Source organism: Oncorhynchus nerka, linkage group LG2 (assembly GCF_034236695.1).
Source record: "Oncorhynchus nerka isolate Pitt River linkage group LG2, Oner_Uvic_2.0, whole genome shotgun sequence".
Classification (NCBI taxonomy): Eukaryota; Metazoa; Chordata; class Actinopteri; order Salmoniformes; family Salmonidae; genus Oncorhynchus; species Oncorhynchus nerka.
Window position 1 is genome coordinate 58,269,321 of NC_088397.1, and position 25,640 is coordinate 58,294,960.

A 25,640-nucleotide genomic window follows, 5' to 3' on the forward strand; every position below is an offset into this window, starting at 1 on the left:
GTTTTAGTCCTTCCACTGCAGACAACCTACTTCTTATTTTATCGAGACACCGCATGACAGATCATTTCAGTGAGATGAGATCAGATTCAGATTACGCTCAGAGACTACCTCAGATGTAATTCACTACACTAGAGATAATGGTCCTGGATAATGCACAGCCAGGTTGAGGCTGGTCCCGGCGGGAGTGTTAGAGAGGGTCACACAGTGCGTACCGAGCTGTTCTGACACTGCACACTGGAGCTGTTAAAGCGCAGGGCGGTGACGCGGTGGTTGTTTCCCTGGACGTGGAGCACACACTCGTAACCCCGCTGGCCAGACTGGGGTTGGGGAAGGTTCCGGGCCCTCAAGGTGATGGGTCTCACCTCCCCTGCTGGGATCAGGATCTCTCCAGAGTGCAGCAGCTGGGGGCAGTCCTGTAGAACGTACGCCAGGAGTCAAAGGTCAGACATCAAAAAGCTTCTATCAAGGTCCATTCAATTATAAAGAAAGATTAAACACTGGTTAATGTAAACATGTGTTAATGTGTATTATAGAGACAAAATTGTTAATCTAGTGTTTGTTAATCCATAGCCATGCAGCTACCTCTGAGGCATTGACCCGGCCCTCCTGAAAGGAGCAGCTGGAGGGGTTGTGAGTACACAGGTTGCGGTATTTACACCAGTGGCAGTGGAAGGTACTGTTCACACAGGACAGACACCTGCAGGGCAAAGACAGAGGGAGGGACAGATGGACACGTTACAGACATCATATGACCAACCAGCCAACAGACATCCAAATGCTTCCAGACTCTGTGGCCAAACACACGATCTTAGTATGTCTCTAATGATCCATCCAAGATGCAGTGCATGAAGAGAGCATAGTTAGTTTCCTCAACATTGTACCACTAGCGCATAATGTTAATACAGCAGTGTTTCAGAAAGGCCACGAGCAACAGTAAGTCAGTATGTTCTGTAACAGCTCTGTATTAATAGAACTGGCCTGCCAGGCCGTTTCAAACACAGGATAATTAATCACGGAGGCCGATGTGATGCTGCTGTGCTGTGTGAGGCAAAAAGGGAGGGGAGAGAAGGGGGAGGCTGTTTAGACTGACATATTAATCACACTATAGACCAGAGAGGGTCGCTAGCTGCTAATGGACACCGCATTCTGATTCATTGGATGTGATGAGGCTTTGTACTGCATTTATATCATAGTAATATGTTAAAGTTGACCTGAATGTACCTGCCAGAGAGCTACACTACTCATTGAACATCTCATTCCAAAATCATGGGCATTAATATGGAGTTGGTCCCTCCTTTGGTGGTATAACAGCCTCCACTCTTCTGGGAAGGTTTTCCACTAGATGTTGGAACATTGCTGCGGGGACTTGCTTCCATTCAGCCACAAGAGCATTAGTGAGGTCGGGCACTGATGTTGGGTGATTAAGCCTGGCTCTCAGTCGGCGTTCCAATTAATTCCAAATGTCTTCGATGGAGTTGAGGTCAGGGCTCTGTGCAGGGCAGCCAAGTTCTTCCACACCGATCTCGACAAACCATTTCTGTATGGACCTCCCTTTGTGCACAGGGTCATTGTCATGCTGAAACAGGATAGGGCCTTCGCCAAACTGTTGCCACAAAGTTGGGAGCACAGAGTCCTCTAGAACGTCAGTGTATGCTGTAGTGTTAATATTTCCCTTCACTGGAACTAAGGCCCCTGCCCGAGCAATGAAAAACAGCCCCAGATCATTATTCCTCCTCGCACTATGCATTGAGGCAGGTAGCATTCCCCTGGCATCCGCCAAACCCAGATTAGTCCGTCGGACTGCCAGATGGTGAAGTGTGATTCATCACTCCTGAGAACGAGTTGTCACTGCTCCAGAGTCCAATGGTGGCGAGCTTTACACCGCTCCAGCCGACGCTTGACATTTTGCATGGTGATCTTAGGCTTCTGTGCGGCTGCTCGGGCATGTTAACCCATTTAATGAAGCTCCCGACGAACAGTTCTTGTACTGACGTTGCTTCCAGAGGAAGTTTGGGACTCAGTAGTGAGTGTTGCAACCAAGGACAGATGCCTCTGCACTCAGTGGTTCCGTTCTGTGAGCTTGTGTGGCCTACTACTTCGCGGCTGAGCCGTTGTTGCTCCTAGATGTTTCCACTTCACATTAACAGCACACAGTTGATCGGGGCAACTCTAGCAGGGCAGAAATTTGGCAGACTGACTTGTTGGAAAGGTGGAATCCTATGACGATACCACGTTGAAAGCCACTGAGCTCTTCATTAAGGCCACCCTACTGTCAATGTTTGTCTATGGAGATTGCATGGCTGTGTGCTCGATTTGATACACCTGTCAGCAACGGGTGTGGCTGAGATAGCCGAATCTACTCATTTGAAGGGATGTCCATATACTTTTGTATATACACTACTGTTCAAAAGTTTGGAGTCACTTAGAAATTGTAGCTGGAAATGGCTGATTTTGTATGGAATAAGTACATAGGCGTCCAGAGGCCCATTATCAGCAATCATCACTCCTGTGTTCCAATGGCAAATTATGTTAGTTAATCCAAGATTATCATTTTAAAAGGCTAATTGATCATTAGAAAACCCTTTTGCAATTATGTTAGCACAGCTGAAAACTGTTGTTCTGATTAAATAAGCAATAAAACTGGCATTCTTTCGACTAGTAGAGTATCTGGAGCATCAGCATTTGTGGGTTTGATTACAGGCTCAAAATGGCCAGGAACAAAGAACTTTCTTCTGAAACTCGTCAGTCTATTCTTGTTCTGAGAAATGAAGGCTATTCCATGCAATACATTGTCAAGAAACTGAAGATCTCGTACAATGATGTGTACTACTTCCTTCACAGAACAGCGCATACTGGCTCTAACCAGAATAGAAAGAGGAGTGGGGATGCTATTTAATGACGCTGCCAGGGTCCTCCCACTCCTCTTTCTATTCTGGTTAGATCCAGTTTTTGTTCCACAAATAAGGTTCAAGAAAACTTAAAGCTGATTTACCTAACTCAGTAGAGACCAAAGGAATTGCCATAGTTAGCCATCCCTAAGACCGGGTGTGGTAACTAGTATGTCTAAAGTTTAGTTATGATGGTCGGTACAGTGGGACTTTTTGTAAAATAGCTTTATAAATGATAACGTAGCAATGTATCAACCTACATGACATCAAAGAGGACCAACCAACTTTCTGGTAGCGAATGCAGTGATGAGTACTAAAATTGTCACCTTTAATAAAGCGCAGTGCGCTATGATAAACTGCATAATCTAGTTGATGATCCCTGATGTACACTGTTCCTCAGGGAACCATTCTAGAAACACTAAGTAGAACCAAATAAGCTAACAATGCGGGGTTGACTGCCTAAGGTTGACCTGAATTTAGAGGTTACCTACCTGCCTGTATTTAAGTGGGGTTGTGTACATCAATGCCCTTAATGAGGTTGCACTCTACTATCTATTGAATGGATCAGATCATGTGTGTGCCGGGGGTGTTGTACTCACGTGTGATGCATGCTGCAGTTATAGAACTTGACCTCTGTACTGCCCAGCATTTGACCTGTCTCCTTAGAGTTCAGACGCAGCTCCACACTCAACCAGTCTGATAGATGGGGGGGGAGGGGGGGGGGGGTAAGGATACATCTGATTTTGAGTATATTTATGGATTTCCAGGTTTTTGGTTATACAGTGCTTAACTTTATTCAGGCTGTTGGTCCTCTGAAAAAGAGGTCACATCTGTATCACTGAGGAACACGGAGAAATAGGTTCTATACTGGAGCTATATATTTTCTCACCCTGTCCTTCAGGTATGTGTGGGACCTCCTTGCCAGACGGGGACAGACACATGACTCTGTTGCCGTTGACATGACCCTCCATCTCCGCCTGCTCTCCAAAGGCACAGCTGATCCCAGCTGAGAGGTCAGGCACGTTGCTCACCTCCAATAGGAGCTATAGCAGAGGAGGAGAGAGGGATAGATGGTTTGGAACTGTCTGGTCTGTCATGAAAAACTCAGGACCACGTCACCACCATCAACTCAAAACATGTAAGAATCAGTTTGATCAGAAGTAAAGAACGAATGGTTAAGATTTGACTCACGGGAACACTGTGTGCTGACACGGCGATGCTGTCTGGGTGAGCGATAATTTTCACACAACGTTCGATATCAGTGGCGAACCGGAAAGGCTCCTCTGCTCTCTGACACCGGTCTCTTCTGGCACACCTATGGATGGGAACCAGGACATTATTCAAAATGTTAAGGGACATCTTAACAACATTGCTGCAATGTCAAAGCAATTGAGGTCAACTAAGCAAAGTGAGCCCATATCAGTGTGATTGGATTGTTCTGGATTGTTGTAAGATGGGATAAATTGTGTTTTATGTTGGGGTTATATAATCAGTCTCTTTAAATGAGAAATTGTGATAGCTTGGGACGTGGAGATTTAGAAAATGCACACAAACACACACAAAAAGCATTTAAGACATTGAGAGGATCTCAAGGTTGCATCTCTCAGCGATCACGCTTCCTCTTGACGAGGATTTGACAATAGAGCGTGTCTCTCTTTTACATTTGTAATGCCCACTGCGGGATGAGACGGTGCTTAATGAACTCTCAGATGTTGTCGAGGGTGACATCTCATGAGAGCCTTCAAAGCGCACAGAGACCTCAACTGTAATTACAAGACAATGAAGGCAGAATGGATGGTTGTTGTTCCTACCGTCTCCTTGATACAGCCTGTACCCACAGGGAGAATAGACACTAACTTCTTGGCCTCTCATTAATTGAAGTGCCTCTGGACAGCCATTTCATCCCAGACGCCCTTTCATTCCCTTTTATCTCATCTCCCCCTCCATGTCATGTCTGATAGAGCTGTTTGTTCTCCTGTCCTAGCCCCTTAGACATTAACCCACCACACACACTCTTCTGTAGGTCACATGGGGTTTAACTCCACATGCTTTGGGTGGGCATATACAGTGATTGCATGTTGCATTTTCTAACTCCCTGTTTTACTCTTGAGAGACAAGTTGAGTATTTAATTCAGGCAGTATAAGCTATGTAGTGAATAGTAGCTCATGGAAGTAGCATGCATACAGGTATAATACTGGGACTTAGAGTGGAAACTGCACGAAAGTAAACAAATGACGAATAAAGTACCAAAACAAAAATATAAATGCAACATTTTACGGAGTTATAGAGTATGTAAGGAAATCAGTCAATTGAAATAAATAAATGAGGGCCTAATCTATGGATTTCACATGTGTGGGATTAAAGATACCTTAAAAATATATATATAAGGGCGTGGATCAGAAAACCATTCAGTATCTAGTGTGACCACTAAATGCCTCATGCAGCGTGACACATCTCCTTCGCATAGAGTTGATCAGGCTATTGATTGTGGCCTGTGGAATGTTGTCCCACTCCTCTTCAATGGCTGTGGGAAGTTGCTGGATATTGGCAGGAACTGGAACATGCTGTCGTACACATCAATCCAGAGGATAACAAACATGCTCAATGGGTGACATGTCTGGTGAATATGCAGGCCATGGAAGAACTGGGACATCTGTGAAGAGCACACTTCTACAGCGTGCCAGTGGCCATCGAAGGTGGGCATTTGGCCACTGAAGTCGGTTATGATGCCGAACTGCAGTCACAAGACCCTGGTGAGGACGATGAACACGCAGATGAGCTTCCCTGAGCTCATCAGCTTCACTCAATCAATCCCTATCCCAGTCTGCTGTTCCCACATGCTTCAAAAGGCACACCATTGTTCCTGTTCCCAAGAAAGCTAAGGTAACTGAGCTAAATGACTATCGCCCCGTAGCACTCACTTCCGTCATCATGAAGTGCTTTGAGAGACTCGTCAAGGATCTTATCACCTCCACCTGACACCTGACACCCTAGACCGTCTCCAATTTGCTTACCGCTCCAATTGGTCCACAGATGACGCAATCGCAATCCCACTGCACACTGCCCTAACCCATCTGGGCAAGAGGAATACTTATGTAAGAATGCTGTTCATCGATTACAGCTCAGCATTTAACACCATTGCACCCTCCAAACTCGTCATTAAGCTCAAGACCCTGGGTCTCGACCCCGCCCTGTGCAACTGGGTCCTGGACTTTCTGACGGGCCACCCCCAGGTGGTGAGGGTAGGAAACAAGATCTCCAACCTGTTGATCCTCAACACTGGGGCCCCACAAGGGTGCGTTCTCAGCCCTCTCCTGTACTCCCTGTTCACCCATGACTGCGTGTTCCTACCGTCCAACTCCATCATCAAGTTTGCAGACGACACTACAGTGGTAGGCTTGATTACTAACAACGACGAGACGGCCTACAGGGAGGAGGTGAGGGCCCTTGGAGTGTGGTGTCAGGAAAATAACCTCACACTCAACGTCAACAAAACCCTCACAAACATTTACAGATACACAATCGAGAGCATCCTGTTGGGCTGTATCACCGCCTGGTATGGCAACTGCCCTCAACCACAAGGCTCTCCAGAGGGTAGTGTGATCTGCACAACGCATCACCAGGGGAAAACTACCTGCCCTCCAGGACACCTACAGCACCCGATGTCACAGAAAGGCCAAAAAGATCATCAAGGACAACAACCACCCAAGCCAATGCCTGTTCACCCCGCTATCTTCCAGAAGGCGAGGTCAGTACAGGTGCATCGAAGCTGGGACCGAGAGACTGAAAAACAGCTTCTATCTCAAGGCCATCACTGTTAAACAGCCATCACTAACATTGAGTGGCTGCTGCCAACATATTTACTCAAATCTCTAGCCACTTTATTAATTAAAAATTGGATGTAATAAATGTATCACTAGTCAATTTAAACAATGCCACTTTATATAATGTTTACATACCCTACATTACTCATCTCATATGTATATACTGTACTCTATACCATCTACTGCATCTTCCCTGTGCCGCATGCCATCGCTCATCCATATGTTTAAATGTACATATTCTTATTCATCCCTTCACATTTGTGTGTATAAGGTAGTTGTTGTGAAATTGTTAGATTACTTATTATATATTACTGCATGGTCGGAACTAGAAGCACAAGCATTTCGCTACACTCGCATTAACATCTGCTAACCATGTGTATGTGACCAATAAAATGTTATTTTATTTAACAGTTTCTGACAGTTTGTGCAGAATTTCTTCGGTTATGCAAACCAACAGTTTCATCAGCTGTCTGGGTGGCTGGTCTCAGACGATTCCACAGGTGAAGAAGCCAGATGTGGAGGTCCTGGGCTGGCATGGTTACACGTGGTCTGCGAATTTGAGGCAGGTTGGGCGTACTGCCAAATTCTCTAAAACTAAGTTGGAGGTGGCTTATGGTAGAGAAATGAACATTAAATTCTCTGGCAACAGCTCTGGTGGACATTCCTGCAGTCAGCATGCAAATTGCACGCTCCCTCAAAACTTGAGACATCTGTGGCATTGTGTTGTGTGACAAAACTGCACATTTTAGAGTAGCCTTTTATTGTCCCCAGCCCAAGGTGTACCTGTGTAATGATCATGCTGTTTTATCAGCTTATTGTTATGCCACACATGTCAGGTAGAAAAATTTTCTTAGGCAAATGACAGGGATGCAATCAAATTTGTGCACAACATTTTTGAGAAATAAGCTTTTTGTGCATGTGGACAATTTCTGGGATCTTTTATTTTAGCTCATGACACATGGGACCGAGATTTTACATGTTGCATTTATATTTTTGTTCAGTATAATTAGGATAAATCTATTCTGTGTTTTGCTAGTCAAGTAGGATGATAAGAGTTTGTAAGTCGCTCTGGATAAGAGCGTCTGCTAAATGACTTAAATGTAAATGTAAGAGTACACTCCAAGAGCTGCAATTTAGATAATGATGATCGTAGAGATTGCTGAAATGCAAATGCAATATAATACTGCATATTAAATCCTTTCTGAGGTCTGTTTCAGTAAATTTTCAGAAACACTGCCTGGGTTTTAATCTTCTGAATCCCTTCTGGTCTGTCCTGTTCTATTACGTAAGCTAACATGCCGGTCAGACAATTAAGATGTAAGCCCAGTCTCTCAAAGACCAAAATGTTATAGAGTCTGCAGCAGCCCAGTGGGTTACCCTGTCTACTCCCTGTAATCCTTCTGTACTCTGTCCCCATTGTCTCATTCTGTCCCCCCATACCAGCAGTGACAGTTTGTCTGTCTGTATCTGTGTGCTCAATAGCATAATTTTCTATTCAAGGGATTCTATAAACTCTTACTCCTTTTTTCCATCTAAATTCCAGGTGTTGGTAAGTTATGTGATTGGTGTGTTAAACCATGGCCATTGTGCCTTTTAAGAAGAGTGTGGTAGTGGACTTACATGTTGTGCAAGACACACCAGCCACAATGAGGATCCTCAGAGCTCAGACACTCTCCGCAGGTCCCGTATTGCTCACATGCCTCCACTGGGACCTTGGTCACCTACAACACAACAGAGGAAGGCTTAGATGCAGCACAGAGGCCATGGAGGCTACAACATTCACATTGACATAGATATGAGTAGCATATGATTTAGAATAAGTGTAAAACATATTGCTCTATATAATTGCTTCATTACTTTTTTAGCTGGTTAATTGTGTGTGGTATGTGATAAATGTCATGTATCCATTGAAATAGTGTATTTCCTGTAGGCTTGACCAATGACACACAGTTTACAGTATCTAAGGAAATTGAGAAAAAACTGGTAGTCCATGAAATCAGATTGATTCAGCTGATTGATTGTGGGTGTGTTCAACAGAGGAAGTGGCTCTGGCAAACAGGCTGAGAAAGGAGTAAAGCCACAGCAAAGATAAGCCTGATCTACATGGGTGAGCTCACAGCCTAGATCAGCCCCCACACACACACACACACACACACACACACACACACACACACACACACACACACACACACACACACACACACACACACACACACACACACACACACACACACACACACACACACACACACACCTCCTGTCTGTGTGGACGCCTGGCAAAGCATACGCTCCCATTAGTCGCTGTGACAGACGTTGCTGTTGAGTGGGCAGCGCCAGCAGCCAGTGCATACACAAACAGGTTGAAGCTCTTTGCTATTTTATACTTTGCTATTATTCTCTCCTTTGACGGACAATGCAAGCAATTTATTGTTGTAAGCAGTCACAAATGAAGAGTGAATTATGGATTAGAACGTCTCTGCTGCACTTGATAGCGTAAGTGGGTTCTCTCCCAGGTCTGTGTTAGCAAAACTGATTATCTGCCTCTTCCCGCAAAATCCGTCTTTATTTTTTTAAGTGTTCAGAACACAGTGCATTCCATTAGGAAAATTATTTTAGAAGGGATGGACGGGCAAATCTGATGCAGGAGGAGTAATCGACTAAACCAACCCAACTCAGATCAGCCTCTTCTAAACTAGCTGAGAATGGGAAGGAGCAGACAGACAGAGCCTTGGTGTCACTGTGCCTCTGGTGCTGCGTGCCTCTGGTGCTCAGATGATGGGAGTTTATTTGTCCATCGGATTTTACCTGAGCATAAATGCATAGCTGTGAATCACAATGAGATGACATTGACAGCAGGATTTTTTTAGGACCACATTCTCCTACAAATGTACAGCCCTAGAAAATCTATAGAAATGTAACTCAAATTAATTTTCACATTGAAGTCATTGGCAGTCACTTGATGAATGCTTCAGGTTGTTATCTTTCTTCAACTGACCCTATCCATCAACCATCAGCTTATTATGTGACTAGTCGATCTGCTGGGAGGACAGACAGAGGTTGCTCTCCTCCCTGACCTGTTGTGTTCACAGAAAAGGTTCAAGGACGGGTCAGGACAGAAGCCAAGACAGAGACTTAACCCTTCCTGTCCAAACAACCTCACACAAAGTCCAACCAAACCACGCTCAACAAAATGCCCAGATACGAAGTATTTCCTCCTCTGCCTTTGTTCCTTGACGAGACGGGTCATGGCTGCCTTTATAACAGGGCTCTCCGACCCTGTTCCTGGAGAGCTACCCTCCTGTTGATGTCGCTCCAACCCCAGTTGTAACTAACCTGATTCAGCTAATCAGCCAGCTAATTATTAGAATCAGGTGCGCTGGGTTGGTGCGAAATCCTATAGGACATTAGCACTCCGGGAACAGGGTTGGAGAGCCCTGCTCTATAAGCACTACAGGCAGCCTATACTGTTTATGTACGATGTGTAGGCTGTATGATGATGTTACATTTCACCCGGGTTATAGCTATTGCCTTCAGGTTAATTATACTGACTAAAATGGGAATAAGAGGGGAATTCATTATCTAATGTGTCCTAAACAATGGTACTCTCAGAAATGGAGTTTGTGAAGCAGCAGATGTGAAACTTTTAGCAATTATTTCACAGTACAGCACTTGTAGAGAGATTGGCCTTGTAGGTTGTATTCCCTCTGAGTAAATAACTGTAATAACACTTGTTATGGACCAGCTTTAAACCTCTGACCCCATGCTACATCAGACCATTACAATTCAATGAAGATTGTGTATGTTTGGACAATTTTTTTACCTTGGCAAGTCACGTAAACAAATTCTTATTTTCAATGACAGCCTATTTTCAATGACAGTGGGTTAACTGCCTGACAGATATGTACCTTGTCAGCTCGGGGGTTTGAACTTGCAACCTTCCGGTTACTGGTTCAACACTCTAACCACTAGGCTACCCTGCCGCCCCAGTACTTTTCAAGGTAAAGCAGGGATAGATAGATGTTTCAACAAATAATCAACCTGAGGACATCAAACAGATCCACTATTATAAAGCTGCTTGGTAGGATAAAAAAAGTACATTCTTAGACTACTTACACACACACACACATACACACACACACACACTCCGTTCCTCTCCACTATGCATCATCATGCTCGGCAGGAGACAGAGAGGCTCATTGTTATTCTGCGAGGGTCGCCTGATCGCAGTCAAATCTGTTTGTGCCTCGCTCCTCATTTCACATAATTTCTCTATTGTTTGGCTCAGAGAAATCCCCAAATCCCCATACTCTGGGATCGGCTGGGAAAGCAGGAAATCTGAGAGAGCAGCCCAGCAAGCCCCTCTCCTCCTGGAATTCCTCTGTAAAGCTCTAGGAAGGTCTGATTGGAATAAGAGAACGGGAGGAAGGCTTTACTCCTTTCCTGGTCCCTAGGGGCCAAAAGCCACAAGCAGACTGTATGATTCCAATATTAGGAGAGAGCGAGTGCATGGCCATGGGCTGGCTTGGTTGGTTACATGCATCCATGTTCTCATACTACAGTCCGAATGGGAAGAGTATCTCCTTGAACAACCAGGGCTCGTCAATAAGTGATGTCCTGTCTCTTCCAGTCTATCACACTCTAGGAAGTGCTTCCTTCATTTGTATCAAGAGACACTTATGTACAATGCCTGTGCCCATTTCTCCCTCATTTCTCACAGACAACCTCATTTATTCCTTCACTTGATGTTTAGAGATTATTTCTAGACACATTAAACAAATGTATGCCGCCTGTGTTGTTCAAACGCCCTCTGCCTCTTTGTCCATCAGTTTAGTTTAAAAATATATATTCCAACAGTTGGGAGACAAGTGAGTGTAGCAGTGATAGCAGGCCTTTTGGCCGTACTGAAATCTAATCCCATTACACAACGCCATGTGACTGTGCCAGAAAAATCACTTGATGGGAGTTGAAAGTGATTACCACTGTTCCCTCTTATCTCCAAAGAGTCCAGAGGATATCTGCCAACAACAACTGCTCTGCTAGCTGCTGTGATGCTGGCCCAACTGGAGAACACCAAAAAGCATCCCCAAACCAATGAAATGTCTGGTTTTCAATGGGATGTGTGTAGCATGTAGATTAGAAGATACATCGAAGGCAAGTCATTTCTTTGGGATGTGTGTAGATGAATGGACTTGTAATGGTTTTCTGTGGTATGTGTGTAGTATGAGGTACATGTTAGTCTAGTGGTTTCTATGGGATGTGTGTAGTATGAGATACATGTTAGTCAGTGCTCATGGGTGAGTAATTAGAGCATCTGTCATTCTGTCTGAACATGCCCTGCATATCTTACACACAACCCAACATGGAGTGTACGTATAATATAATATAATCAGAGAAGAATTAAAAATGTGCAATAGTATCACAATGTATGAAGGAGAGCACAAGATCAAATATTTCGGATCAAATTCATCTTTACTATTTTCAATTCTCGTTATATACCCTACGTGGCCTAAAGTATGTGGACACCTGCTCATTGAACATCATTCCAAAATCATGGGCATTAATATAGAGTTGGTCTCCCCTTTACTGCTATACCAGCCTCCACTCTTCTGGGAAGGTTTTCCACTTGAACATTGCTGCGGGGACTTGCATTAGTGAGGTTGGGCACTGACGTTGGGTGATTAGGCCTGGCTCTCAGTCGGCATTCCAATTCATCCCAAAGGTGTTTGATGGGGTTGAGGTCAGGGCTCTGTGCAGACTAGTCAAGTACCTCCACACCGATCATGACAAACCATTTCTGTATGGACCTCCCTTTGTGCACAGGGGCATTGTCATGCTGAAACAGGAAAGTGCCTTCCCCAAACTGTTGCCACAAAGTTGGGAGCACAGAATCGTCTAGAATGTCAGTGTATGCTGTAGCGTTAAGATTTCCCTTCACTGGAACAAATGGGCCTAGCCCAATCCATGAAAAACATCCTCAGACCATTATTCCTCTTCCACCAAACTTTACAGATGGCACTATGCATTCAGGCAGATAGTGTTCTCCTGGCATTCGCCAAACCCAGATTGGTCTGTCAGACTGACAAAAAATCACTCTAGAGAACGCGTTTCCACTGCTCCAGAGTCAAATGGCTGCGAGCTTTACACCACTCCAGCCGACGCTTGTTCTTGTGCTGACGTTACTTCCAGAAGCAGTTTGTAACTTGTGAGTGTTGCAACCGAGGACAGACGATCTTTACACACTACACGCTTCAGCACTCGCCAGTCCTGTTCTGTGAGCTTGTGTGGCCTACCACTTTGGGGCTGAGCCGTTGTTGCTCCTAGACATTTTCCCTTCACAATAACAGCACTTACAATTTTTACAACGCCCAATTTTTCAGTTTTTGATTTGTTAAAAAAGTTTGAAATATCCAATAAATGTCATTCCACTTCATGATTGTGTCCCACTTGTTGTTGATTCTTCACAAAAAAATACAGTTTTATATCTTTATGTTTGAAGCCTGAAATGTGGCAAAAGGTCGCAAAGTTCAAGGGGGCCGAATACTTTCGCAAGGCACTGTATAGTGTATATTATACACATTACCCTGAGCCATAATAATGTTTGTTAATCATCAATTTCTTTATTTTTCTTTGCATCACAACTTTGAACCCATACAGTACGTACTTCATTCTGTTCATAGTTAAGGGTCTTGTTAACCGATAAACATTTGCTTCTGATACAGCAGGAAATGGGAGATTCCTCACCAGACTGTCAGACATGATGTAGAGAAAGTTGCGGTCCAGAGTGAAGGCCATGTCTCGGAGGATAGGACTGCCATCTGTCATCACGGTCAGGGTCTCATACTGCCCCCCGCCCTCCGGAGGCCCATCCACTCGGATCTGAAGGAGAGAAAGACAGACATGGGTCTGGTTAATTGCATCTGTATGCTTGAATATGAAATAAAGGGATGGTTTTGACCACACATACCTGGATTACTGTGGTTTTAGCTTGGCTTTGTAATGCTGTCCCTACTCCAGGATTAGTTCATGCTGTTACTGGTGGTGGCATTTTTCTGGCTTGTTTTCAAGTAAACCAGACTCTAAAGATTTGACTTTGGCATGACTTTCAAACCACCATCTTTTTGGAGCTCATTAAAAGCATGCAGGCGGATAGGCTTCTACTTCCAAACAGAGAATTGAATTCCCTTCCCCTATCCCCTTCTGTCCACAGGCCACATTTTCATCAATACACAGAAAACACTGCCCTCATTAGTAGGCTGTATCAGACATCTGAATTGCTCCATACATCACAGTACATTATTATCACATCTACCCTGAGTCTTGACAGACAAAATTAATAAACCTTCAAGTTCAACACCCAAGAGAAAATATCCTCATTAATGGCTGCTAAGAAATCAGGCACAAAAATATAATTCAATGTACTTTTTTAGATAAAGACAATAATCCTCTAAATACAGTATAAGAGAAGCCCATAATAAACAACATATTCTCCATTCTAGTTATCTGGACACTACAAATTTCCAGCACCAAGCTCAGGTTGGACTGCAGCAAATCTCCCTGCGTGCCAGGCCAGTACACACAGTCACTGGCAGACTCACAATGCTCTCTCAATAGACACAGCAGCAATCAATGCAAACGGATTGCATGATTGGATCCCCTGGGCTCCAAAACTGCACCAATCAATCAACCCTTCCACCTTCCAGTCAGAAGTTCTCTCCTACAAGCTGGGCTCCCCACCAAAAACAAAGGGGAGTACAGAGAAAAACAGCTCTTGGGCTGAGATGGGAGAATCCTACAGGACAATCCCTCTGGGACAAACAGACCAAAGCCTGGCAAGCAGCCCCAACAGTCAGGGGATTCTCTCAGCAGGATCACCAGAGGATCACGGTGTCCACTTTGCTCCGTTTCTCATTTAACCAGCTCTGTCCACCATTGATTTGACACGTTCAACCTCCTAACCAGTCACTCAATAGAAAGTTGTTCTCTTTAACTTCTCGTCTATTTAGTGGATCCCTGCCCCCCTTCCCTGTCTTCCCCCTCACCCTCGGACTCTCTTACCACAATCCCACACAAAGCGGAGTCGGCTTCCATTCCATTTCCCACACTCCATATTTCATAAATAGAAACCAAAGCTTGTATGCGTTCCCTTAGCAAAATGTTATCGTAAATAAATCCTAAATTGTCCATAGAGATATTTAGCAGGGCATTAGGAGGTTGACCAGGGGCCACCATGGTGGACAGGGTCCAATTCATGAGCTCAGATGAAATGTTGACCTTTTGACCAGCCCAGAGATTGATTTCAATCCATTTATACATGGGTTTATAATCTAAAACAGGTTTGTCACGGGCTCTGGCCCTGTGGAACTACAACATGTCTTCAATCTGTCTTTAAGCCCACAGTCCGTAATGAGAGAAGGAGCCTTTCACTGGTTTTATAATGAGCCTGCTGGTAGCTGCTGACATATGCACAGTTTCTAGAAGCTGTCCTAGTTCAGCCAGAGTTTGTGGTAGAAGTAATGTACAGGACGAAAAGTGGCTAGTTCACAAGGATCAACCGATGACTGCTGTCCTATCAACCTTAGTCATCTAATGAAGAAAATGTTTTGTCAACAGAACATATGAACCGCAAACCACAAATAATTTAATTTCAAGGCTCTTACTGTATGTGCACACAAAGATGTTCGCTCTCTCTTTGTGTGCTGTCGATTTTAATGGATAGAAGGACACACAGCAAATTTCAGATCAGAATTTAACATTCACAGTGTAAAAACTAACACTTTTCAAAGTTTTAACAAACTAACACCCCTAAAGTGTTGGTTTCCTAACACTATGGGTGTTGCAAATTCTGACTTAAATGTTTTGTGTAATGGAATAACACATGTAGTGTTACAGTATTTTGGGGGGTAGATGTTGTTTTAACACTTTATGGTGTAAAGCCTTGTTTGCATATTTCCCAGCATGCCTTTTTTTGAGTGGATTTGAGAGACACCCACCCATGGCTGTGTTTGTTAGTGACAGACATGATTGCTGCATTCAATAACTTTTAGTCCTAACGCCTTCACCAAGTGACTATCTACAGTAAATGAATGCATTTAAATGAACCGTTTATGACCATATATTATACATTTGATAAGGCCTTTAGTTATGGCTTAGTTATCCTCACCATTGTGGTCTGAAAATACTGGCTCATGGGCCACATCAGACATTCAAATCACAATATGCTGGTTTGTGAAGTGATTAGTAATTCCTATTAGAATCCAGCCAGAGGGAGGAAATCCAACAATTGGAATATTGTATCACCCACAACCTGCATTCAGAATGACTGCTATGGTGAAGGATTTAAAAACAATCTAAACTGGAATAACCATCTCAGTAACAGGTGCGATCAATCAAACCCCTTACAGATTGGATTAGTTTAGAAATGTTTTATTTATTTATCTTTGTATAGTATAAGATCAACGAATCAATCAATGTGCATGCAGAAACAAAGGTATTGAAACAAACTATTCTAAGAATCAACTTTCAACAAAGCATGCTGGTAAATATGATAATGAGGCCCCTCACACATTTTTTTTCACTCAGAGAAATAGTTTAGTTTACCTGGCACTGTTTCCAAATACTAACTTTTTAGCATTTGTGGCACAAATCCCATTCAAGTCATGGCACCGATGTTAGCATTTTTCAAGAATCATGTGAAGCTCACCAAAGTCACTTATAGTCACTAAAATGTTAGCATTTGGAAACAGCGCCAGCTACTGCCAGGGAAACTAAACCAAATCATAGATTGCTGTCATACCTTGTCCATAGACTGTTAACAGGGTAAGGAAACCAATGTGTCATTTTCTAATTTGGGTGAGCTATCCCTTTAAATGTCCAAACTCACCTATAAGAGGAAATGCTTTTCACTCCTGAATCATATTTATACCTACAATGGTGTGTTTTCCTTCCTGATACTGATGGAGGAAATGAATCTTAACCCCCTTAGAGACCAACATTGGATACAAACAAGAAAGTCAAATAACTATTGGAATTTCATATGATCCCATGTAAATCTTAGTTATGAAAACAACCTGCCCCCCCCTCCCAGCTCTATTGGCATGGTTTGCTGCTTTTTTCAGCTTATTTTCATTGGTTGTTGGTCTGTGCTTCCATCCTTAAAACAAAAAACACAAAACCTAAGGCTAAGATGTCATTAAAAAAATTGCCTAATTGGGTAGTTTGAAAGTTGCAAGACAACTACCCCGAGTCACATCTTTCTAATTTATCCTCCTTTAACAATTAACATGCAGGATTGATTATGAGATTATTATGATCAAGGAATCAATTTAAAATGGTTCTAGAAGAGGTACACATTTCTGTACATAAATGTTCCTATAGCTTTCCATTTCCCTGGAGGTTTGTGTCAAAGGTGATCAGTTCACCGTACATGTCGTTGGCCTGCCATTCCCACTAAATGTGATCAGATGTGACTAGCATGGGCAAAGTGTGTTTAGTGTATCCTAACATATGGATAATACACTGGGAGCAATCTCTTCAGCTAGCCTATACGTTTTAGTCTAGTATCCACCCAGTGTCCCTTATTCCTTTGCCAGATACAGTATGGTAGTAGGGACACTAGCAACAAAAATTCATTACATTTTCCAAGCATCTCTTTCTAACTGACTGAAAATACAGTGACATAAAGCCAGTACGTCTAGTAACCTTCAGGGTTGAACGGCTGTGTGTTTTGGCAAATTCTAGCTGACAGACTGGAGTGGACATTGATTAACCCGTATCCATCATGACTTTGGCTGAATGCTGATGAGGAGGAGCGTGTGTCTGTCCTGTTAAGACAGGATGGTGCTGTAGTGCTTAGTGTTTAGTGAGGTGGAGGTCTGTGTTACACACCTGCTCTAATCAGTCAGACATCTCATCACTGCTACTAAGAGAGCTGTATTGATCCCTGACATTGAACAAGCTGTATGTTAACAAATGCAATTGCCAAAGATGATTACTTACTAGGCTTACTGCACTCTAATTGTGTTTGTGTGTGTGTATGCTGTGCGTACGTGCGTACGCATGTGCTGTGTGAGAGGGCTCGTCTGACAAAGAAAAAACATACAGCATGTCAGTGTTGGCTCAAAGGTATGAGGTTTGCTGAATGATCCCTGAGTTTTTCCCTGAACTTAACATTCTACATTGTGGCTAGCTTCCAAGCCCCCATAACACCATTTCTACGACATGACCACAGACTCATCTAGGTCTCTGTGTTTTCCCTTAAGAGCTTTTGGGTTCTCGTTCAGGGCCCTGCTTCCTGTTCTCTTGTTCCTGTCCTCCTCTATATCCCCTCCTCCATTCCTTTTGTTTTGGGGGGCGATTCAGGCACTCATCTGGACTTAATTTTCCTAACTGCTATTTAACGGATGCATCCTGTTTTTGTGTGTGTGTGTGTGTGTGTGTGTGTGTGTGTGTGTGTGTGTGTTTGTGTGTGTGTGTGTGTGTGTGTATTTTTGCACGTGTGCATGTCTTAGCCTGCATGCTCATGGGTGTGTACTAAGTGCAGTACATGTTTCAGTGTCCTAATGCAAGCAGAACTCAAGAGAAGCAGAGGATATATGGACATAGCTGCCCTTCCATCATGCATGAGAGTACTGTTCCGGACAACTGTGTGATGACGCTCTCCATAGCCCATGTGTTGTAAGACCTTAAAACAGGTTAACATTCACAACGCCACAGGGCCAGACGGATTACCAGGACGTGTACTCAGAGCATGCACTGACCAGCTGGCAAGTGTCTTCACTGACATTTTCAACCCAGTCTGTAATACCTACATGTTTCAAGCTGTCTACCATAGTCCCTGTGCTGAAGAATGCCAAGGAAACCTGTCTAAATGACTACCACCCCATAGCACTCACATCTGTAGCCATGAAATGCTGGTCATGGCTCACATCAACACCATCCTCCCAGACACCCTGGACCCTCTCCAGTTCGCATACCTCCCAAACAGATTCACAGATGAAGCAATCTCTATTGCACTCCACACTGCCCTTTCCCACCTGGACAAAAGAAACACCTATGTGAGAATGCTGTTCATAGACTACAGCTCAGCGTTAAACACCATAGTGCTCTCCAAGCGGGGCCCCTCAGGGGTGCGTGCTTAGTCTTTCTCCTGTACTCCCTGTTCACCAATGACTGGCTGGCCACCCATGACACCATCATCAAGTTTGACGATGACACGACGGTGGTGCCTGATCACCAATGATGATAAGACTATAGGGAGGTCAGAGACCTGGCAGAGTGGTGCCAGGACAACAACCTCTCCCTCAATGTGGGCTAGACAAGGGAGCTTATTGTGGACTACAGGAAATGGAGGGCCAAACATGCCCCCATTCACATCGACAAGGCTGTAGTTGAGCAGGTCCTTCGGTGTCCAAGTCGCTTAATGTTTTTATTTGACCCGGTTTTCATTTACAGCAACGACCTGGGGAATAGTTACAGGGGAGAGGCAGGGGATGAATGAGCCCATTGGAAGCTGGGGATGATAAGGTGGTATGAAGGCCAGCTTGGGAATTTAGCCAGGACACCAGGGTTAACACCCCTACTCTTACAATAAGTGCCATGGGATCTTTAGTGACCACAGAGAGTCAGGACACCCATTTAACGTCCCATCCAAAAGACAGCACCCTACACAAGCCAATGTCCCCAATCACTGCCCTGGGGCATTGGGATATTTATTTTAGACCAGAGGAAAGGGTGCCTCCTACTGGCCCTCCAACACCACTTCCAGCAGCATCTGGTCTCCCATCCAGGGACTGACCAGGACCAACCCTGCTTAGCTTCAGAAGCAAGCCAGCATGGTCCAAACACACCAACATAGTCGTGAAGAGTGCACGACAACGCCTCTTCACCCTCAGGAAGCTGAAAAGATATGGCATGGGCCCTCAGATCCTCAAAAAGATCTACAGCTGCATTAAGAGCATCCTGACTGTCTGCATCACAGCTTGGTATGGCAACTGCTCGGCATCCGACCGCAAGGCACTAGAGATGCTAGCGCGTACGGCCCAGTACATCACTGGGGCCAAGCTTCCTGCCATCCAGGACCTCTATACCAGGCCGTGTTAGAGGAAAACCCTAAAAATTGTCAAAGACTCCAGCCACTCAAGTTATAGGCTGTTCTCTCTGCTACCACATGGCAAACAGTACCGGAGCGCTAAGTCTGGGACCAAAGGGCTCTTGAACAGCTCTACCCCCAAGACATACGTCTGCTAAATAGTTAGTGTATAGTTAACCAAAAAGCTACCCAGACTATCTGCATTTTATTTTTGACTCTATGCACACACACTGGACTCTCCCCACACTCTCACACACACTGACACTCCAACACATACACACACACTGGACTCTCCCCACACACTCACACATACTGACACTCCAACACATACACACACACTCACTCACACATTACATGTACACACAAGCACACATTCGCCACACACACACGTAAACACTTCCACACTCATCACATACGCTGCTACTACTGTCTATTATCTATCCTGTTGCCTAGTCACTTTACCCCTACCTATATGTACATATCTACTTCAATTACCTTGTACCAATTACCAATTACCTTGTGCACATTGACAAAGTACTGCCACCCCGTGCACATAGTCAAGCCATCGTTGCTCATTGAGAATTTATTCCTTGTGTTACTATATATATTTTTTGTATTATTACAATAATCATTTTTGTTTGTATTTGAGATGTTGTGGATCTAAACGTGAATGTTGTCTCTTGCTATTTAGAATATAATTTGTGGTGAACTGTCTATCTGCTGTGAAGATATCTTTACTGAGGCTACCGTTTAAAGCATGCCGTTATGAAAATATTTTCAATAGAGACTCAAACACACCTTCATTGCCAGTCCCCATCATCCTGTCTGAGATTCTCCTCTAATCACTTCAATGACCAAATATTTCCTTTCCGCTCTGAAGCTGTCTTTGAAAAGCTCAAGTAATTTAGTACATACACATTGGAAAGTGTCCTCACTTGGTCGGTTCTCAAAAAGCTATAATGAATGCAGTATCTGCACTTGAGATCATTCATGAGAGCTGTGTGCTTATCATATGAATCCAAAGGAAATACTACTAAGTGATTATAGTTAACCACTGAGAAGAATATTGGATGCATTCATGTCCTTCTCGTGTTTTGCCATGCAACACCTATATTACAGAGGTCAATGCCCTCTTCTTGGTAAGTGAATAACTATGTCAAAGTAAGCCATAACCTGCTGACACTATTTAATCTGCATTATACCATTTAATCTTATTAGAATGGAGCCTTACTGTCACTGGTGGCACACTGGTGGATTACTGGCATACTCGGCATTGGTGTTGAGTTTGAGCCAGGAAAACACAGTAGGCTAAACAATGGGACAACAGAATCCAATCTAGAAGGAAATTATCCACGAAGACCACACTCCAACAACAAACATACAGACATATCTAATCCATTGATAAAAGACATGTGAAGTCAGGTTGGAAATGGGTGTTGCTGGGTGTGATATCCCCAGATGCTGGACGGTGAGAGTGTTGCTTATTCATTTGACCTTCTGACCCCTGACCTTCCAGTGTGCTGAGCCTGCCCTTTCCAATGGCATTGTTGCCTGACTGATCTCCTAATGGCATTTATTGTCATGCCCCACTTCCACTCTCTGTGACCATTTGGAATGATGGAATAGGAGTGCAGACATGATGTTCCATGGGGGAACTATGGAGTCTGCATCATGTCAGTGTAATGATAAACCCTGTCCTTACGTACACACACACACACACACACACACACACACACACACACACACACACCCACACACTGAGGGAAGAGAAAGCAGAGGAGTTATTGTCTAGTTATGTGAGCCTCTGCTCCAAGTCCACCTTGCATGTGTGCCAGACAGGCTGACACTGTGCCCACTGGCTAATGTCACAATGTTCCCATTCATCCATACAATAATCTTTCCCTATCTTGATTTATGTCAATACAGTTATATATATTTTTTATTTATTTAACCTTAATTTAACTAGGCAAGTTAGTTAAGAACAAATTCATATTTACAATGACAGCCTACCCCCCTGGCCAAACCCTCCCCTAACCCAGATGTTGCAGGGCCAATTGTGCGCCACCCTATGGGACTACTGAACACAGTCAGTTGTGACACAGCCTGGGAATTAACCAGGGTCTGTAGTGACGCCTCTAGCACTGCAATGCAGTGCCTTAGACCACTGCGCCACTCGGGAGGCCTAAATCAAGAGAGACTCTTGAAGAAACTAAATACTGTCAAAATTGATTTGTGCCTCTTGCATAGCGATTAAACCCAGGGGGCTATAATCTATAATATTGCTAGTCTTGGCTGTTGATTTATTTTTCCTGTTGATAAATCCTCATTGGTCTCTAACTGTTGGCTGCTTACTGTACATGACTGTGGAGAAAGAATCCCCCTGTTATATCTGTCAGTGTATTACCCATGCTTACCTTCTTCAGTCTGCCACTCCTGGTGCCAAGGAAGGCCACGCTGTAGCCGTTATAGATGTAAGAGATGACCGAGGTCAGCCTGTCCCTGGTCTCAGTGTACACAGTCAGGCCAGATACCAGCTGGGAGCCCCCCAGGGGCTGGTTGATGTCCAGCCCACAGAAGTGATCATCGATAGGCACAGGCTGCAGAGAGGGATGGGGAAAGACAGGGAGAGATGGGTGAGACGACAGAGAGCAAGAGAAGGTGTAATAATCTTCTACTGTAATAATCTTCACATTTGTTACCATAGTATTCAAGGCAGCGACTTCAGAAGATATTGGGGCTGTTAAATTTGTCAACAATGCCAGGAGAGTGTGTTTGTTGATCATTTTAATTGCTCTTGGCAAACATGAAAACACTATGTATTTGGTGCCGGTTTCTGTGATTTTAAATCGCTAGATCTGACATCACACAAACACACAGCCCCAGAGATGTCAGCTTTTGATTTAGCATCAAAGAGGCTCACAAGCTAAGCAGTCCTGCTACAGTACATCTGGCACAACCCACCTCAAACCTCCACTAATGGCCTGTCAGGCAGAATAGAAATCTCACTTTTTAGGGCAACACATTTGTACTTTAATTTCTTGCACCTCTCGAGAGAATCTCTTCTTTCTTCTGCACTGGAACAGTGATGATAGGAGTAAGAGGCAGTATGTGACTATTGTCGAAATGGGTGGTTGTGTGAGAGTTGCTGAATAACAACCTTGATGGATGTCCTTGTTACCTGTTTTTCTGAATGCTGAGATACTCCTATCATACTGAATAACAGAAAAAGGGAGACAGAGAGAGAAACATAGAGAGAGAAGGCTGACTTCAATTTTGGATGTTTGAAACGGTCCTGAGAACGCCTTCCTCTGCACTCACCAAAAAAATACAAATAAATAACCCTAACTCATGATGCTCGGAAGAGAAGCGCGCTGCTCTGACCACTGCGCCACGCAGGGAGAGCCTAAACCTCTGAATGGTATAAAAGCCGCATATAAAACTCCTCTGATTAGAATTATAAATTAATCTCCCCCACTTACTTCTCTGTTGCTCTTGTGGAATATAAAAACGTTGAATGGGACTCTGTAACTGGATTTTGGCTACCTTGGGGCCTACTACTGTTGGTGTAATCAAGGCTGTGGGGTAATCAAAAAGCTTTCAATATTCAATTATCTAACCTGTCACCTTCACTGTCTGAATAATGTGTCTGTATGCCACATCAGAGGAGCCAGTGCTGGTCAGCCCCTGGCTTGCTGGATGCTAATGAAGGGACTGGTTGCAAAGCCCTCTTCAGGTAGCTACAGGTACCTACCGCCTTGGTGCACTGCACATCCTTTCCCAGTAGCCAATGTAGTTCCAGGTTGCCCTCTCCCTGGTAGCAGGATTGCAGGCGCTCTTTGATGCGGGCGTTAATGTCTCGTATGGTAAAGATACACAGGGCTGAGTTGTCCAGGGGCTCGTGGTACTGCTTCTGGCCCTTGGTGAACACAGCAAAGAGGACGTCATCCTGGGCACTGATGTTGAGGGACCTGGCCAGTACTTTCCCTGCCTTGGACAGGTGGGCGCCCTGTAGGAGTTGATACTCCTCTCCCTTGTGTACACAGCCCACTGGCAGTGACACATAAGAGTGGAACTTCCTGTCCCCTTTGCAGAGCCGTATGATGCGGCTTGTGTAGAACAGGTCACCTGGGGAACTGCCAGCAGGCATCCCATTCTCTGGGGTCTCTGGCTGCACGGTCAGGAAGTAGACAAAGTTCCCGCTGGCAAAGCCGTAGATGTAGTAGATGTCAAAGCGCGGGACCAGAGCTAGCGTGTCAGAGGGGATCTTAATGAGAGAGGAGACAAAGTCAGTGTGGAGCTCGTAGTCCAGCATGGCAGATGACTCTGGGTCACGGGGCAGCTTACGACTGGAGATGGTAGGGAAGTAGTCCTGCTTCCCACCCACGGCCGTGCCGATGAACAGGGTGCCGTCCTGGCCCAGTGAAGAGGGCACGATGACCCCATACATGGTGCCTGTTTGGTTGACACTGGAGAGGTAGTGCTCTTTCTTGTGGGTGGGCTCCACCAGGATAAACAGGTCGTCCTGTCGCATTAGCTTACAGACGCCTTGGTAGAGGCTGCCGCAGGCCAGCAGGCGGTTGTGGGAGTAGTCTATGAGCAACAGTTTGTTGATGTTGTCAGTGGAGGCCAGGGGCTCAGAGCAGGGCTGCACTATAAGAGGAGGGTAGCAGGCCTTGTTGTCGTACTCAGGTCCTGTGTCATGGGAGACCAGGAGGGTCAGGTTGGCAGATAGCTTGTAAATCCGGTTCACAGCACCAACATAGAGAGCGCCAGTGGTCTTGTGCACAATCAGGTGGTTCAGGGTCCATTCCCTTCTCTCTGACTTGAAGGTGTTGAGGGACTGGGACTGGCCTTGGCCCATTGCTAGGGAGATGGGCATCAAGACCAACAGCCACCGCGTCAGGGACCATGACTGCCCCTTAGTACTTCCGCTGTAAATGCATCCTATATCCAAACACATCCCCATCCCCATAGGACTTCTAAGAGATGGCAAGTCCAGACTAAATGTCTAGTGCTGTAGGGTAGGAATGAATAAGACTGTTCTCAGTCAGGCTGCACTCTAGTTGATATCCGCAACAATGGTCTTCACATTATCCTGAAAGAGAAAATAAATGGTTTGGTTTAGTCTTGATGACCTAGAATACTTTGAATGATTTAGAAACAAATCAAAGGCGTTATAATAAACCTTTCATAAATCTTTAGCAAGGACTCATAAAATAGGGTTTTCTTCATATAAGGTTTTGGTTCAAATAAATATATGAATAACCTCCCTCCAATTTTACAAGGTTGACATTTTACAGTGACGAGAGTTTTCCATTATAAAAGACAGGGCTAAGAAAAGATACAGGCCAGAGACAGAACAAAATCACACTGATAAATATAATCTTGAAATGGTTTCAGCATTGTTGTTCTCTCCCACTCTGCTTTCTCAGACACAACATACATCAACAGAACATGTCATTCCAGTAATCACTTCACAGGAGCAGTGTAGATCTCCATCCCCATTGCAATCAATACAGAGTGCCAGATTAGCAGGAGAGGTCTCTCTGCTTTCCCTATCTGCAGGGGTTCATTATCTCTCTGTGACGACCAGGGAGGTCTGTAGCCTATTACTTCAACAAAGCAGTGACAAACAGTGACTCTGTGCTTTACATACTGTTTAGACAGCTAATTAAATAGGATCCAAATGTATTAATTATGCTTACATATTTCCAGCTGCCTGTTTTCTTTCCTTCCCTCCCTCTTGTTCTCCTAAATGGTTAAATCCTCCAGGAATGAATCACTCTTTCCAGGACGTCTGACATTCCTAAATTAATCAGGCCTTTTGGCGGAGAATCATT

At 44.3% G+C, this 25,640-nt stretch overlaps 1 protein-coding gene across 1 annotated transcript in view; it reads right to left on the bottom strand.

The window, feature by feature from the left end:
* Positions 1-25,640, bottom strand: part of LOC115138605 (plexin-A2-like) — a 58,374-nt gene that overhangs the window by 17,547 nt on the left and 15,187 nt on the right. The window contains exons 2-10 of the mRNA XM_029675638.2: positions 23,552-24,895; positions 22,215-22,397; positions 13,455-13,589; positions 8,334-8,434; positions 4,080-4,203; positions 3,778-3,931; positions 3,488-3,584; positions 583-697; positions 213-413 (exon numbers count right to left, since the gene is read on the bottom strand). Coding sequence (XP_029531498.2) covers positions 213-413; positions 583-697; positions 3,488-3,584; positions 3,778-3,931; positions 4,080-4,203; positions 8,334-8,434; positions 13,455-13,589; positions 22,215-22,397; positions 23,552-24,772 — 2,331 coding nt within the window. The 5' untranslated portion in view covers positions 24,773-24,895. The remainder of the gene's footprint in view (positions 1-212; positions 414-582; positions 698-3,487; positions 3,585-3,777; positions 3,932-4,079; positions 4,204-8,333; positions 8,435-13,454; positions 13,590-22,214; positions 22,398-23,551; positions 24,896-25,640) is intronic.